The sequence below is a fragment of the Panthera leo genome, chromosome D1, assembly GCF_018350215.1.
Source record: "Panthera leo isolate Ple1 chromosome D1, P.leo_Ple1_pat1.1, whole genome shotgun sequence".
NCBI lineage: Eukaryota > Metazoa > Chordata > Mammalia > Carnivora > Felidae > Panthera > Panthera leo.
This window is the reverse complement of record NC_056688.1, coordinates 112,056,951-112,070,670: the sequence shown is the minus strand read 5'-3', so window position 1 is coordinate 112,070,670 and position 13,720 is coordinate 112,056,951. Positions and strand designations below refer to the sequence as shown.

At 56.0% G+C, this 13,720-nt stretch overlaps 2 protein-coding genes across 10 annotated transcripts in view; both read right to left on the bottom strand.

Moving 5' to 3' along the window:
- The window catches only part of CTTN (cortactin), a 40,013-nt gene extending 28,867 nt beyond the window's left edge, over window positions 1-11,146 (bottom strand). For 2 of the 6 annotated variants that reach the window (XM_042905360.1, XM_042905366.1), the window contains exon 1: window positions 1,901-1,967. The gene's annotated coding sequence lies outside the window, so the exon portion shown is untranslated. Of the gene's footprint in view, window positions 1-736; window positions 823-1,900; window positions 1,968-10,705; window positions 10,788-11,045 lie in introns of those variants that run through there. The other 4 variants (XM_042905362.1, XM_042905367.1, XM_042905365.1 and 1 more) reach the window with 4 other exon arrangements.
- Window positions 11,147-11,542: 396 nt separating this feature from the next.
- Window positions 11,543-13,720, bottom strand: part of PPFIA1 (PTPRF interacting protein alpha 1) — a 90,399-nt gene continuing 88,221 nt past the window's right edge. For all 4 annotated transcript variants that reach the window (XM_042904163.1, XM_042904162.1, XM_042904160.1 and 1 more), the window contains one exon: window positions 11,543-12,944. Coding sequence is in view for 1 of the 4 variants with exons in the window: in XM_042904162.1 (XP_042760096.1) it covers window positions 12,919-12,944 (26 nt within the window). In the remaining 3 variants the exon portion in view is untranslated. The remainder of the gene's footprint in view (window positions 12,945-13,720) is intronic.

Genomic DNA, 13,720 nt, shown 5'->3' with positions numbered 1-13,720 from the left:
TAATGTTTATTGCATGTTTGAGACAGAGAGAGACAGAGCACGAGCAGGGGAGGGGCAGAGAGAGAGGGAGACACAGAATCCGAAGCAGGCTCCAGGCTCTGGGCTGTCAGCCCAGAGCCCGACGCGGGGCTCTAACTCCTCAACCGGGAGATCACAACCTGAGCCTAAGTCGGACACCCAACCGACTGGGCCACCCGGTCGCCCCTTAATCGAACCCTCTAAATGAGTGAACCACACGGTATGTGAATTATATCTCAGTGAAACGGTCACCCAGAAACACTGTTCGCTGTTCACCGTGAACAGACCTTCCTTGCAAACGTCACACGTGCCCACCGACACCACACCAGCATGAACTCAGCTCGCGCTGCCACACAGAGTGGGAAACGCTACAGGACAAAGTTTCAGATGATGGGACAGAATTCACTTTGCAGCAACCTCGCTGCCTTCGCTGGGGCAGAACGGCAGAGAGCGAAAAGGCATCTGAGCAGCCAACACAGGGGTCCCGGACGCCCGCGCCCCGCCAGAGGAACGCCCCGGGGGGGCGGGGGGGGGGGGTCTGGGCCTGTGTGCCGTCCTCTGCTCAGAGCGCCCGCGTGCACGCCCACAAGGTGAAGGCCAGGGACTGTGACCCAGTCCACCCGTGGCTGGCACAGTGCCACGCAGGGCAGGGCCGGGAAGACTCGCGCACTCAACCACGCCCTTTCTGAGCACCTTACCTGTGCTGCACAGCACCCACCTAAGTCTGAATCACCAAACGCACGCACTTAAAAGTGTTCTAAAGATGAGCCCGTCCAAATGCTTCCACTGGAAGGCAAAGGCTGTAGTGACTGGGAGACCTAGGGTCCAACCGGAGTCGGCATCCCCCTCCCCCTTTATTCCTGGGTCCGGAAGTGACCTTCAGGACGCTTCCCGCTCCTTCAGGATCTGGGACTGCTTTTCCGAGAGAGCCAGAGAGACACCGGGGCAGTGACTCACCAGGCGGTCAGAGGGGGGCAGGCCAGGAGGGGCCTGCCCCACAGCCCCGGGCTGGCCGGGCCTGCTGGGCGGAACCCCGCGCGGCCAGAACCCAGGGGGTTAATCCCTGAAGGAGCGCGGCGCCCGCAGGGCGGGCCGGGGAGGGGAGGCCTCCAGAACTGCGCTCAGCGGAAAATGGCATTCCTCCCCGAGAGGCCCCACAAGGCCACGGATTCCAGCCCGAGGAAGCCCGGTCCCCTCTCCCCCCCCCCTCCGCCCCTCCAGAGGGGGGATCGCGCGCCCGTAACGTGCAAGCGATGGAAACAGAACACGCAGAAAGCCCCAAAGCACCTTTCCGGTGACTTCCAACATACCCAGAGGAGGGGCTGCCCCAAATTTAGAGCCTCGCAACTTGCCGCAGGGGCGCACGTCGCCGCACTCCCACTGACCTGATTGCACAACCTCGCGGAAGGTGCGGGCTGCGGGAGGACCCCCGACCCCTCGGATCCGCCCCTCCCCTGCCCCCGCGACCCCCGCCGCTCCCCGCCGGATTCCCGCCTCTGGGACCCCGCCCCTCCGACCCCGGCCCCCCCTCCCCCCGACCCCGTTCCTCCCCCACAGCGCCCCTCTCCCGCCCCACCTCGCCCAGACCCCCGGCCCCTCCCCCTCGGGCCTCCCCCATCCCCTCCAGCGCCGAGGCCCCCCACCCCCACCCCCGTCGCACCCTCCCGCCCCCCCGTCCGGTCCGCAGCCCCGACCCCACACCTCAGCCGCCCGCCCGGCCCGGGGACGCCTCGCCCGAGCTCCCCCCGCGCCCGAAACCGCGAGCGGAAGAGCGGCGAGACCGCAGCGACCGCCGCTTCCTTCCCGTTCCGGGGCTGGCGGCGCCCGAGGGACGAGGCAGAGAAGCCGCCCGCCCCCCCCGGAGGAGGCCGCGCTCGCTCACCGCCGCCTGGGGTCCGTCCGGGCCCGCTCGGTCCCGGCCCCGCCGCGCCCGCTGCTCCCGGCGCCCGGCCCCGCTTCCGGTTCCGCGGCGGGGAGGCGGGGCCGCATCCGGGTCCCGGCAAGGCCCCGCCCCGCGCCCCCGCGATCCACCGCCGCGGACCCCACGGCGGGGAGCGGCCTCCCGCGCCCACGTGGCCCGGGCCGCGCCCTCCGTCGGCGCCGACGCGGGCTCCGCCCGGGTGCGGGCCGCCCGACAGGCCTGACGTGCCCTCGGCCAGGAGGAAGTGCCGCGGGGCGGCCGCTCGGACTGCGATCGGGTGAGGATTCCAGGTCTCCCGGCCCGGGTGGAAGGACCGTGCGCCAGGCAAGCGAAGGAGCACACGCATCATCCCCCGCCCTCCCCGTGCGACCATCCGTCCCTCCACCCACCCTCCATTCACGCACTCACCCAGCCGTCCGCCCTTCATCCATCCACCCATCCAGCCTTCCATCCACCCATCCATCAGACAGCTATGATCTGTCCGTCCACGCACCATTTCTTCGCCCATCCACCCGCCCATCCTTAGTGGGTCACCTCATCTTCCACCGACCCACCGTCCTGTGCATCCAGAGAAGGCCACAGATGTATCAAGAGAAGTTCGGCAGGTTAAACATGGACCTTGGCCCAAGGGTCCTTCAGCCTAGAAAGGAAGTCAGGCATAATCACGCAGATACATAACTAAGAAACAGAATAAATGCAATAAAGAAGGCAAAGGTGTTGTGAAATCGTTCTGGAGAAAAGGTGGGACCTGGACTCACCCAGGAGATCAGAGAAGGAGTCTCTGAGCAATTAACATTTGGACCAAGATCTGAAGGCCAAGTAGAAGGAAGGAGGGTAGAATTTTCCAGGTAGAGAGAACAGCATGTGCAAAGGCCCTGAGGCAGAGGAACTGAAGAAAGTTCAGTGTAGCAGAAGCATGGTGATGAAGCAGGACAGTGGGGGAAGACGGAGCCAGGTCATGCAGAGGCTGGCAGGGCACACAAGGACCTTGATCTTGATTCTAAAATAAATGGGAAGTCCTTAAAGTTAAGCATAGACGAGACATCATAAAGTTTGAATTGTAATGAGATCCCTCTGGCTGCAGTGTGGGGAATGGATGGGAAGAGGGCCAGGAAGGAGCCTAGTACAGCCAGTTCAGGCAAACGGGTGGTGGCAGGTAAGATGGAGAAAAGGGAGTAGATACAAGAGACATTTAGGAAGTTAAATTCTCTTGGGGCGCCTGGGGGGCTCAGTCGGTTGAGCGTCCGACTTCGGCTCGGGTCACGATCTTGCGGTTCGTGAGTTCGAGCCCCGCATCGGGCTCTGTGCTGACGGCTCGGAGCCTGGAGCCTGCTTCGGATTCTGTGTGTCTCTCTCTGCCCCATCCCCACTCATGCTCTGTCTCTGTCTTGAAAATAAAATAAAAACATTAAAAATAATTTTTTTTTGAAGTACAAGTGGTTTTTTTAAGTTTTTATTCAGATTCTAATTAACATTCAGTGCAATATCAGTTTCAGGTGTGCAATATAGCAATTCATCACCTACAAAGAACACCGAGTGCTCATCACAAGTACCGCCCTGAATCTCCCCCTACCCGTTTAGCCCATCTCTGACCCACCTTCCTCCATCAACCCTCAACTTTGTTCCCTAGAGTTAAACGTCTGTTTTTGGCTTTCTCTCTCTCTCCGCCCCCTTTGCTCATTTGTTTCTTAAATTCCACATGAGTGAAATCATATGGTATTTGTCTTTCTTTGCCTTATTTCACTTAGCATAATAGGCTCTAGTTCCATCCACGTTGTTGGAAATGGCAGGATTTCATTCTTTTTGATGACTGAATAATACTCCGCTGTATATATCCCGCATCTTTATTCATTCATCAGTCGATGGACACCTGGGCTGCTTCCGTATCTTGGCCGTTGAATATAGCCCTGCAATAAACAGAAGGATGCATGCATCCCTTTGAATTAGTGTTTTTGTACTTTTTGGGTCAATACCCACTAACGTGATTGCTAGACTGTAGGGTAGCTTTATCTTTTTTTATTTATTTTTGCACGAGGGAGAGAGAGACAGTGTCAGTGGTGGGGGCGGGGGGAGAGCAGAGAGAGAGGGAGATCCAGAATCCCAAGCAGGCTCCAGGCTCCGAGCCATCAGCACAGAGCCCGACGTGGGGCCTGAACTCACGAACCACAAGATCGTGACCTGAGCCGAAGCCGGACTCTCAACCAACTGAGCCACCCAGGCGCCCCGAGTAGTTCTATTTTTTTAACTCTTTGAGGAACCTCCACACTGTTTTCCAGAATGGCTGCGTTGGTTTGCATTCCCACCCGCACCTGCTGTTTCTTGGGTTGTTGAGTTTAGCCACTGTGACAGGTGTGAGGTGACATCTCATTGTGGTTTTGCTTTGTCTTTCCCTGACAATGTGCGATGCTGAGCATCTTCTCATGTGTCCGTTGGCCATCTGTTTTGTCTTCTTTGGAGAAGTGTCTGGCCAAGTCTTCCGCACATTTTGTAACTGGGTTATTTGTTTTTTGGGTGTTGAGTTTTACAAGTTTTTCATGTATTTTAGATACTCTCTATGAGATGTGTCATTTGCAAATATCTTCTGGAGGCTGCCTTTTCGTTTTGTTGATTGTTTCCTTTCGCTGTGCAGAAGCTTTTTATCTTGAGGAAGTCCCAATATATTGTTGCTGTAATCCCGTAGTTTTCGGTATAGTCACAGGCTGATAACGACCGTGACCACAAGAGAATTTTAGGACATTGGCTTTTTGTTGTTGTTAATTTTTTTTTAACATTTATTTTTGACAGACAGAGCACGAGCCGGGGAGGGGCAGAGAGAGGGGGGGACACAGAATCGGAAGCAGGCTCTGGGCTCCGAGCTGTCAGCACAGAGCCCGATGCGGGGCTCGAACCCACCGACTGTGAGATCATGACCTGAGCCCAACCAACTGAGCCACCCAGGCGCCCTGGACATTCTCATCCCCAACAAAACCCAGCTCATGAGCAGTCACTCCCACTCCCCCCCCCCCCCCAAAGCTGCTACGTCCTCTCAGCAAGGCGGGTGTCACTGCTTTCACTTTTCTGACGAGGACAACCAAGGCTTCCTGGAGATTTTGTGGCGGGAGGGCGGCATGAGCGTTTGTGACGCCCAACGACGGCTCTGGCTGCTGGGTGGAGAACCGAGCGAGCCTCCGGGAGGCTCCCGGGTGAAAAGACACGGCGGCTGCCCCCTCTGACGCACGGCTCCTGTCCTGCAGGAGGCAGGGACTGGCTGGCTCCATGGCAACTGCAGACACAACACACGTTTGCAAAGCACAGACGTACAGCCAGGCTCAAAAGTGAGTTGAGCGTCTCCGCGGACCAGAAACGAAGAGACGTGCGAAGTGCTGAGGGGGGGCCAAGGCCGCATGCCTGCTGGGCCTGAGCCCCCCACCCCCGCCCCGTCTGTACAGAAGACTGGAAAGGTCACTGCAGCCGGGTGGGGGGAAGCACCCGGTATCTGCGTCACCAAGAAGGCCCAATGCCTCCGAGGGTGTGGCAGAGACCGGAGCTGTGACGGTCCCCCCCCCCCGCCCCCACCATGCCCTTCTTCCCTACCAACCGGGCATGTGTCGATACAGGATGGCTCTCGGCTTCACTCGGACATGGGTGCGGAGCGGCGGGTTCTGGGCCCGGCCCCTGGAAACCCCCGTGGACCCCCCACGCTATGGGATGGTGTGGCAGCAGAGGGGGTCACTTTCCTCTGGCTACTGTGACAAATTAGGACAAATGTAGCCGCTCAAAAAATCCCCAAAAAACCACCACCCCAGTTTCTTCTCCTAGAGTTCTGGGGTCCAGAGGTCTGACGGCAGGGTCATTGGGCCAAAGCCAAGGTGCTGCCCGGGCGGGTCCTTCGGGAGACCCGAGGCGACAACCTGCTTGTGGCCCTTCTCCCTCCCGAACGTAGCTTGCAGTCCTCGCCTCACTCACACCGAAGCGTCTGTTGTCACATCTACTTCCTCCTTGTAGTGAAATCTCTCGCGGCCTCCCTAGTCTAGGGACACCTGTGAGGACAGGGCCCACTGGGACAGTGCAGGGCTGTGGCAGCTGAAGCAGACGGGCCGCTGGAGCCCTGAGTGAACCGCGCTCGCGCGTCCACGCCTCCTTGCAGCCTGACGGTCCTGGTCCCTCTGGGTCGCCGTCACAGAAAAGCACCGAAGAGGCGGCTTACGGGTCACAGAAACGTATTTCTCACGGTTCTAGCGGCCCGAAGTCCAAGATCGAGGTGCCAGCAGACTGGCGTCCGAGGAGAGCCGGCCATTCGCAGATGGCCGCCTTCCCGCCGTGTCCTCACGTGGCAGAAGGGGCAAGGGAGCCCTCCGGGGTCCCTTCTATAAGAGCCCTGGCAAGAGGTCTCCACCCGCGGGACCTAAGCACCCCCCAGAGGGCCTGCCACCGAGTATCATCATGTTGGGCACGAGGTTCAACACAGGAATTTGGGGACACACACACACCTCACAGCGGTGACATTGCTGTGCCTCCTGTCCAGAGGCAGATGGGGTCTACTCCCGCAACCTCTGAAGTCGTGGCTGGGCTGGTGCCTTGTTCTGACCAATATAATGTGGCAGAAATGACACTGCCTGAGGTCTACATACACCGCTAAGGGGTCCAGCCCTTGGGACACCTTAGTGTCTGATCTTGCACTCCCGGAACCTGAGGCTGCATCGCGGAGTGTGGGAGAGCCGCGGGAGCGGGAACTCAGGCGCCCCAGCCTGCACTCGGCACTAGGGGCCGGTGACCGCCACCACGTGGGGAGCCGGCGAATCCAGGAAGATCTGGCAGAAGAGCCACCCCGACTGGCAATCCACCAAATCGGGACAAACGAGGGATCATTGCTGGTTACTACCACGGAGTTTGGGGGTGGATTTTCACACAGCAGATAAAAAAGCAGAGCAGATGGTGATCCTTTAGTGGATTATGAATCAGATTCCTGGGGGGAAAGGCAGCGTGCAAAACAGAAGGCAGCAGAAGAGAAAATGTAACCGTTCGTGCATCCACAGGAGTTGCGATTATCTGCTGCTGTGTGAGAAACCACCCCAAGGTTAACAGTAAACGGCCATTTGATGATGCTGCGGTTCCGTGGAGGGGACGTTGGGGCAGGGCACGGGGCAATGGCTCATTTTTGTTTCCAGGGGAGCCCCAGCTTCGGTGGCTCAAATGGCTAGCCACGGCTGGGATGAAATGACTGGGGCCATGTGCCTGGGGCTTTGGTTCGGACTCTTGGGGAGAGATTCTCATTGCCTCTCCCCATCCTGTCTTTGGGGACCAGAGGTCCAGTGTGGCCTCCTAAGATGCTGGGCACATACAACAGGCACTTGGACTTCTTACTTAGGGGCTGTTTTATTTTATTTTATTTTTTTAATTAATTTGCGGGACAGAGAGAGGGAGAGAGAGAGAAAGAGAATCCCAAGCAGGCTCCACACTGTCAGCTCAGAGGCGGACACGGGGCTCGAACTCAGAAACCGTGAGATCATGACCCGAGCCAAAACCAAGAGCTGGATGCTTAACCGACTGAGCTCCCCAGGCACCTCTGGGGGCTGGTTTCTGTCGGGCTCCTGATGGGCTCAGTTCAGCGTCCCTGAGCATCGCATCTACATATCCATTTGGTCAACTCCGTCACTGAGGCTGGCCCAGGCTCAAGGGGAGGCCTTAGACTCCACCCTCTCAACGGGACTTGTAGGGAAGCACCTGCCGCCCATCGTGACTGTGACGTCGTCATATGCCGCGTTTCAGCAAGTCTAAGATGTCACCACTTGCAGGACGCGTCCTGATGTCACACGTATCAAAATGCGTAAAGCAGGGTCAAGATGGAATCGTGACGTGTGGCACGTGGGTGATGACTTGTGGCGGGAGATGTGTCTCCGCTGCCGGGTGCGGCTCAGAGTTCGAACCCGGGCTACGTTACATTCCAAAGGGAGGGCCAGGGAGCAGTCCGTCCAGGCTGAGACCGTCTATTGCACGGAGGGGATCCCTAAACAACTACTAACGCTTTCCATTCTAGAAACTTCTGCACAAATGCCAAAGGAGGGTAGACCGTAAACCCTCACGAATCCATCACCCAGCTTCCGCCAGTATCAACCCACACGGTCAGTTAATGTTTGACGCATACCCCGACCTAACCCAGGGCATAGAAGTCGCAGAGGTTGGGTTAGCTCACGGGTAAATACCAGGCCATACGGTGGCACCGCGAGCCCTTTCTGTTGTAGTCCTAGCAATCCATGTGGCTGAGCCATAAATAATGCTTTATTGCCTAGATGCCACGAGATAAATCTGAGACGGATGGGCTGGGGCCCACACTGAGCACACAGGAGCTAGTAGGGAAGCAAGGGGAGGAAATGGAAAGAACGGGAGCACACGGGGTAGGGAGGGCAGTCAGAACCAGAGCGGGGGCAGCCACGGTTTCCCTGGAAATAGTGTGCGTGCTGTCACTGTCAGCAAAAAACTAAAACCAGGAAGGCACCGGGAGGGCTCAGTCACTTGAGCTCTGACTTCCGCCCAGGTCACGATCTCACGGTTCGGGAGTCCGAGCCCCACGTCGGGCTCTGTGCTGACAGCTCGGAGCCCGGATCCTGCTTCCGATTCTGCGTCTCCCTCTCTCTCTGCCCCTCCCTCTCTCCCTCTCTCTCTCTCTCTCTCTAAGTAAATAAACATTAACAAAAATAAAATAAATAAATAAAACGGGGCACCCAGGTGGCTCAGTTGGTAGACCATGCAAGTCTTGATCTAAGGGTCATGGGTTTGAGCCCCACGCTGAGGGCAGAGACTACTTAAAATCTTTAAAACTAAATAGAAATCAGGGTCACCTGGGTGGCTCAGTCGGTTTCGCATCTGACTCTTGATTTCAACTCATGTCATGATCTCACAGTTCATGAGATCGAGCCCCACGTCGGTTCCCTGCTGACAGTGTAGAGTCTGCTTGGGATTTTCACTCCCTCTCTCTCCCCTCCTCTCCTCCACTCTCTCTCTCTCTCTAAATAAATAAACTTAAAAAAAAAATTTAAATTAACATAAAAGTTAAAAACAAAATAAGGTGTTGGAGACTAAGACGTCTTCAGCCCTCTAGTTGTGCAATGTCACAATCCCTTAGTCACCACGATCATCAAAATTAAAAAGTTTTTTATTTAGTTTTTTAATTTTTTTAGAGCTTATTTTGACGGCACATGCGTGAGCGCGGGAGGGGAGAGGGAGAGAATCCCAAGCAGGCTCCGTGCCGTTAGCGCAGAGCCCCAGGCGGGGCTCAAACACACAAACGGTGAGATCACGACCTGAGCTGAGATCAAGAGTTGGACGCTCAAAGGACTGCGCCTCCCAGGCGGACCTACTTAAAAGATTTTAAATCCATTTACGTTACTTTTAAAAAATCTTTAAAAATTTTTTTTAAAGTTTTTTATTTTTGAGACAGAGAGAGAGCATGGGCGGAGGGGGGTTATCGAGAGAGGGAGACACAGAATCGGAAGCAGGTTCCAACACAGAGCTGTCGGCACAGAGCCCGACACGGGGCTCGAACCCACGAACGGGGAGACCGTGACCTGAGCCGAAGTCGGACACTTAACCGACTGAGCCACCCAGGCGCCCCAAGGACGAAGGTTCCTACGAGAGGCGGCAGGTGAGGTGCACCGAGAGGGGGCGCGGCACCCAAGCTGGGCAAGGACGGAGCCTCCCCGCCCCCGGCCTGTTTCTGCCCAGGTGCCGGGTGGTGCGGACACCGCTACAGCCTCGAGCCGGGACTGCGAAAGGTGCAGCAGGGCGACAGGGACGAGAAACAGCAGAACCTGGGCCACCCGTTCCCCCGAGGAGTCAAGCGACGGGAAGGCGAGAGAGGGTTGCGTCTGAGATCTGGAGAAACCCACCCAGCAAAGCCGCCGCGTCAGGAAGGCGGCACCAACCGCCCGTGCGCAGGCGCCTGCTGCCCCTCTGCAGAGGCCGGGGGGCCAGACCCCTCCGCCTCCCGCGGAGCACCCGTCCGGGCGGCGGCAGGACCCCGCTGGCAAAAGGCGAGGGGGAGCGCGGGGGGCCACAGTTACCTTCAGAACGCGGGACGGGAGACCCGAGACAGGACCTTAAGGGCAGCAGTGATGAGGGTAGAGGGGCCTCAAGGAGGAGCGTGTGGCCGTGGGAGGAGTCAAGAGTCTTCCCTGGGACCCGGCAGGCCTGTGGCTCAGCAGCGGGAACATTTGGGGCGGGGGGGGGGGGGGGGGGGGGGGGGGGGGGGTGGTGACAGGGGCGGGGCACAGCCAAGTATGGCCAACGCGTGTTTTCAGGCAAAAGTGGAATCACCACACTAAGTTTTACTAAAACACCTGCAACTTAATGAACCCTGGTGAATTGGGCTGTTTCCAGAAACTTTCAGACGCCCAAGGCTTGCCCAGATTTGATGGGGAAAAACGGAATGTTGGATGTAAAAAGCCAGGAAGCACTCCGCTGTTTCAAATCTCACACTTAACGGGGCGCCTGGGTGGCTCAGTCGGTTAAGCGTCCGACTTCGGCTCAGGTCACGATCTCACGGTCCGTGAGTTCGAGCCCCGCGTCAGGCTCTGTGCTGCCAGCTCGGAGCCTGGAGCCTGCTTCCGATTCTGTGTCTCCCTCTCTCTCTGACCCTCCCCCCATTCATGATGTCTCTCTCTGTCTCAAAAATAAACGTTAAAAAAAATAAATAAGAAAAATCTCACACTTCACACTAACGACTAGGAAATGCAGAAAATAAAGATCAGCCAGCACAGGTTCTGAACAGGAAGACACAGAGTGACCTACCTATGCCCTGAGGGACCGGGGACGGAAAGTATGACCCCACATGAAGAAAACACGCGGCCTTCACGGGAGCAGCCGGTCGGCCCTGGCAGGAGACACAGAACAGGAAGGTGAGAACCGAGCTATCTTCAGCAGTGCCCACCCCACACGGCCCACGGCCCAGGGTGTCTGTCCCCGGACCGGATGGCCATACGCTCTACGCGGCACAGAGGGAGGGAACCGTCCGGTCACCCGAGCCATCGGGGAGCTTGGGCCAGAGCCGCCCGCGGTGGCCTCGTGAGGGCTGCCAACCCCAGTGCGGGCGGACCCTCCCCTCTGCCACGCTGACTGGTACGAGACTCACGACTGGGTCTGAGCTACGGGAGAAGCAGCCCGGCCGGTTCCCAGGGGCTGAGATGATGGGGAAGGACGCGGCCCTGGGCACCGTCTTGTGACCTTGGGAGGACAGCACCAGGAGAGGAAAGCCCACACGGACGATGGAAGCGGAGCGGAGACAGGGTGGAAGGCGTGCGTGTGCCCGAGGATGCACGCACACGCACACGCACACGCACGCACACCGCTGCCCCGTCAGCCCGGAGGAGGGGCGGCCTCAGCCGGCCCTGTCCGTGGACCAGTCCCCTGGCCCTGCCGGCCTATCGCCTGGGCCCCCAGCTGCACGGATCTCCCGGGGCCGCTTCCTCTGGGGCACGGACACCCGGCCCTCCTCCGGAGGACACCCCCATCCTGTACGTCCACCTTCCAGCTGTGTTATTCTATCAGCTGGTTTCCACACTAGGCCTTCCACGTGGCAAAAGTGCCTCCGTGGCCCAGAGCACGAGAGAAAACCACGGCAGCCACTTCTCAAGGTAACGGCAGCTTATGCTCAGTATTCTTTATTGGCAGTGGGAAACGCTTCACTACTGTATTGAAAGACAGCAATAAATAATACTGTGATAAAAATAGTTCAAAAGTAGACTGTACATACTTTGTTACACAATCAGGAAGTTCACAAAAGATTAATAGAAAAAATAGAACGGAAACGGTCAATTGTACAAGTAAATTAAAAGCAGAAACCAAATGTAAAAAGACATGCCGTTTCTATCTCTGTATCAGCTGCATAATAAATAACACACCATGATCTGAGCACATTTCTTGCTGGCTTTTTAATATGCCACGTAAAAAGTAAGTACATTTGCTACTTCTATAAACCGAAATGGCTGTCGCATCAAAATCTACAAACGGACGAAGAGGTCCACTCTTTAAACATGTTTACAAACAAATGTAAAAAGTTGATTTCCGTAAGAACAATAAGGCCTTTATTAGAGTTGCACTACATTATTTCCAGGATCTCGCGCCCTCCTCCTGGGTGGGCACCCAGCACCCTGCCCCGCGGTGGGAGCCCAGTGCTTCCTGATTGGTCCTCTGAGAGTTCTGGGGCCAGGGAGCTCGGGGTGCCCAGGCCCCGCTGCCCAGGCTTTCTGGGTCCTCAGCTCCCGGGTCCTGCCGGTCACTCCAGGCAAAAGCTGCCCAGCCCCCAGGGACAAGGCTCTGAAAGGGCTCACCGGTCCTAGGAGATGTTCGTAGTGTTCCGATAACCCTTCCACTCCCAGTTTTATTAGCTGATATTTAACGCCAGATATTTTTAATCTGTTCACACTGCAGAATAAAGCATTTCTTGCTAGAAAAAGTGTAGTCAAGGTCAGTCATTAAAATACAACAATTGCTCAAAATTAAGTCTGATTATTTCAAAATGATTGTTGTAGAGCTACGTGACATTTGTCAAGGAAAATGCACGCTGTGTCACGATGATTTTACAAACGCGGTAAAATCCTTTTCTCTGTCAGGGTTTATTAATAAAAAATTAAACAATGATAATTACAATAAATGCATAATTTACAAAAGCCCTATATTTGTTCATAGGATTTATACATACAAGCATTACAGTACATTCATTTGAAAGACTAAACTTAGATAGAAGACCATGAATTGATTGGAAAGGATATTTATAGCCTGGATATACATGAAAAAGTAAGTAACTATATAAAAGAAGTCATAAGTTTACATAAATATAAGAAACATTAAATTCTAAAATATTTTCTCTATGGTATTCATGAATTCTTCACTAATTAAAAACTCTGTAATAAAATATCTCAGGGTCCATATAACAAGTATTAACAGATTAAAGATCCCGCTGAACTTTAAAACGTAGTCCCCTTCGGACTCAGAGTGCTGCACGATCACCGGTAGAAGTAGTGTGGGTAAACTGGAAAATAAAAGCAAGAGAACGACTCTTAAGACAGCAGCCCGAACAGCACCTTCCAGGGCCCCAGGTGGGGCCCAGCACACGCGCCCCTGCCTTCCTGTTTTAAGCGCTTCGAGAATTTAGAGAAAACATGAAGCATTTTGCACATCGAGAATTCTTTGACTGACTTCATTCTGGCATATGACTAAAAGTTACCAATTAAAAAAAAAAAGCATACAGAATCCAATCAAATATTCTTTTTTTTAAAGATTTTAAGTCATCTCCACACCCAACGTGGGGCTCCAACTCACTACCCCAAGATCAAGGGTTGTAGGCTCCCCCTCCTGGGCCAGCCAGGAGCCCCCACCCATCGAATATTCTGGCTGCCGCCCCGCTCAGAGCAGGGGAGAAGAGGGCCGGGCTCCTGGGCCCACACCCGAAATCTCCATGTTCAAACTCAGCCCCTCAGATGGTAATGCTGTCGCGTGTTTAAAAACCAATCTCTCAACTGAGAGGCCATCGCCATCACTCACGTGACGACGGTATTGAATCCGCTGGGGCCTGGTTCATTCAGGAAGGTGTGTTTAAAACAAGCCAGCCAGCCGCCTGCCGACCTGGGAGCTCCACCAGGCCAGGCAGAGCGAGTGCCACGTGCTCCCGAACACCGGGGGGGGGGGGGGGGGGGGGGGGGGGCGGTGGTCAGCTCAGCTCAGAGCAGCTCCCTTCTGCTCCGGCTGCAATCCTGCCTCCCTACCCCAAAGACATTAGCAGACGTTGAAGCCAAACTTCTTTTGTTT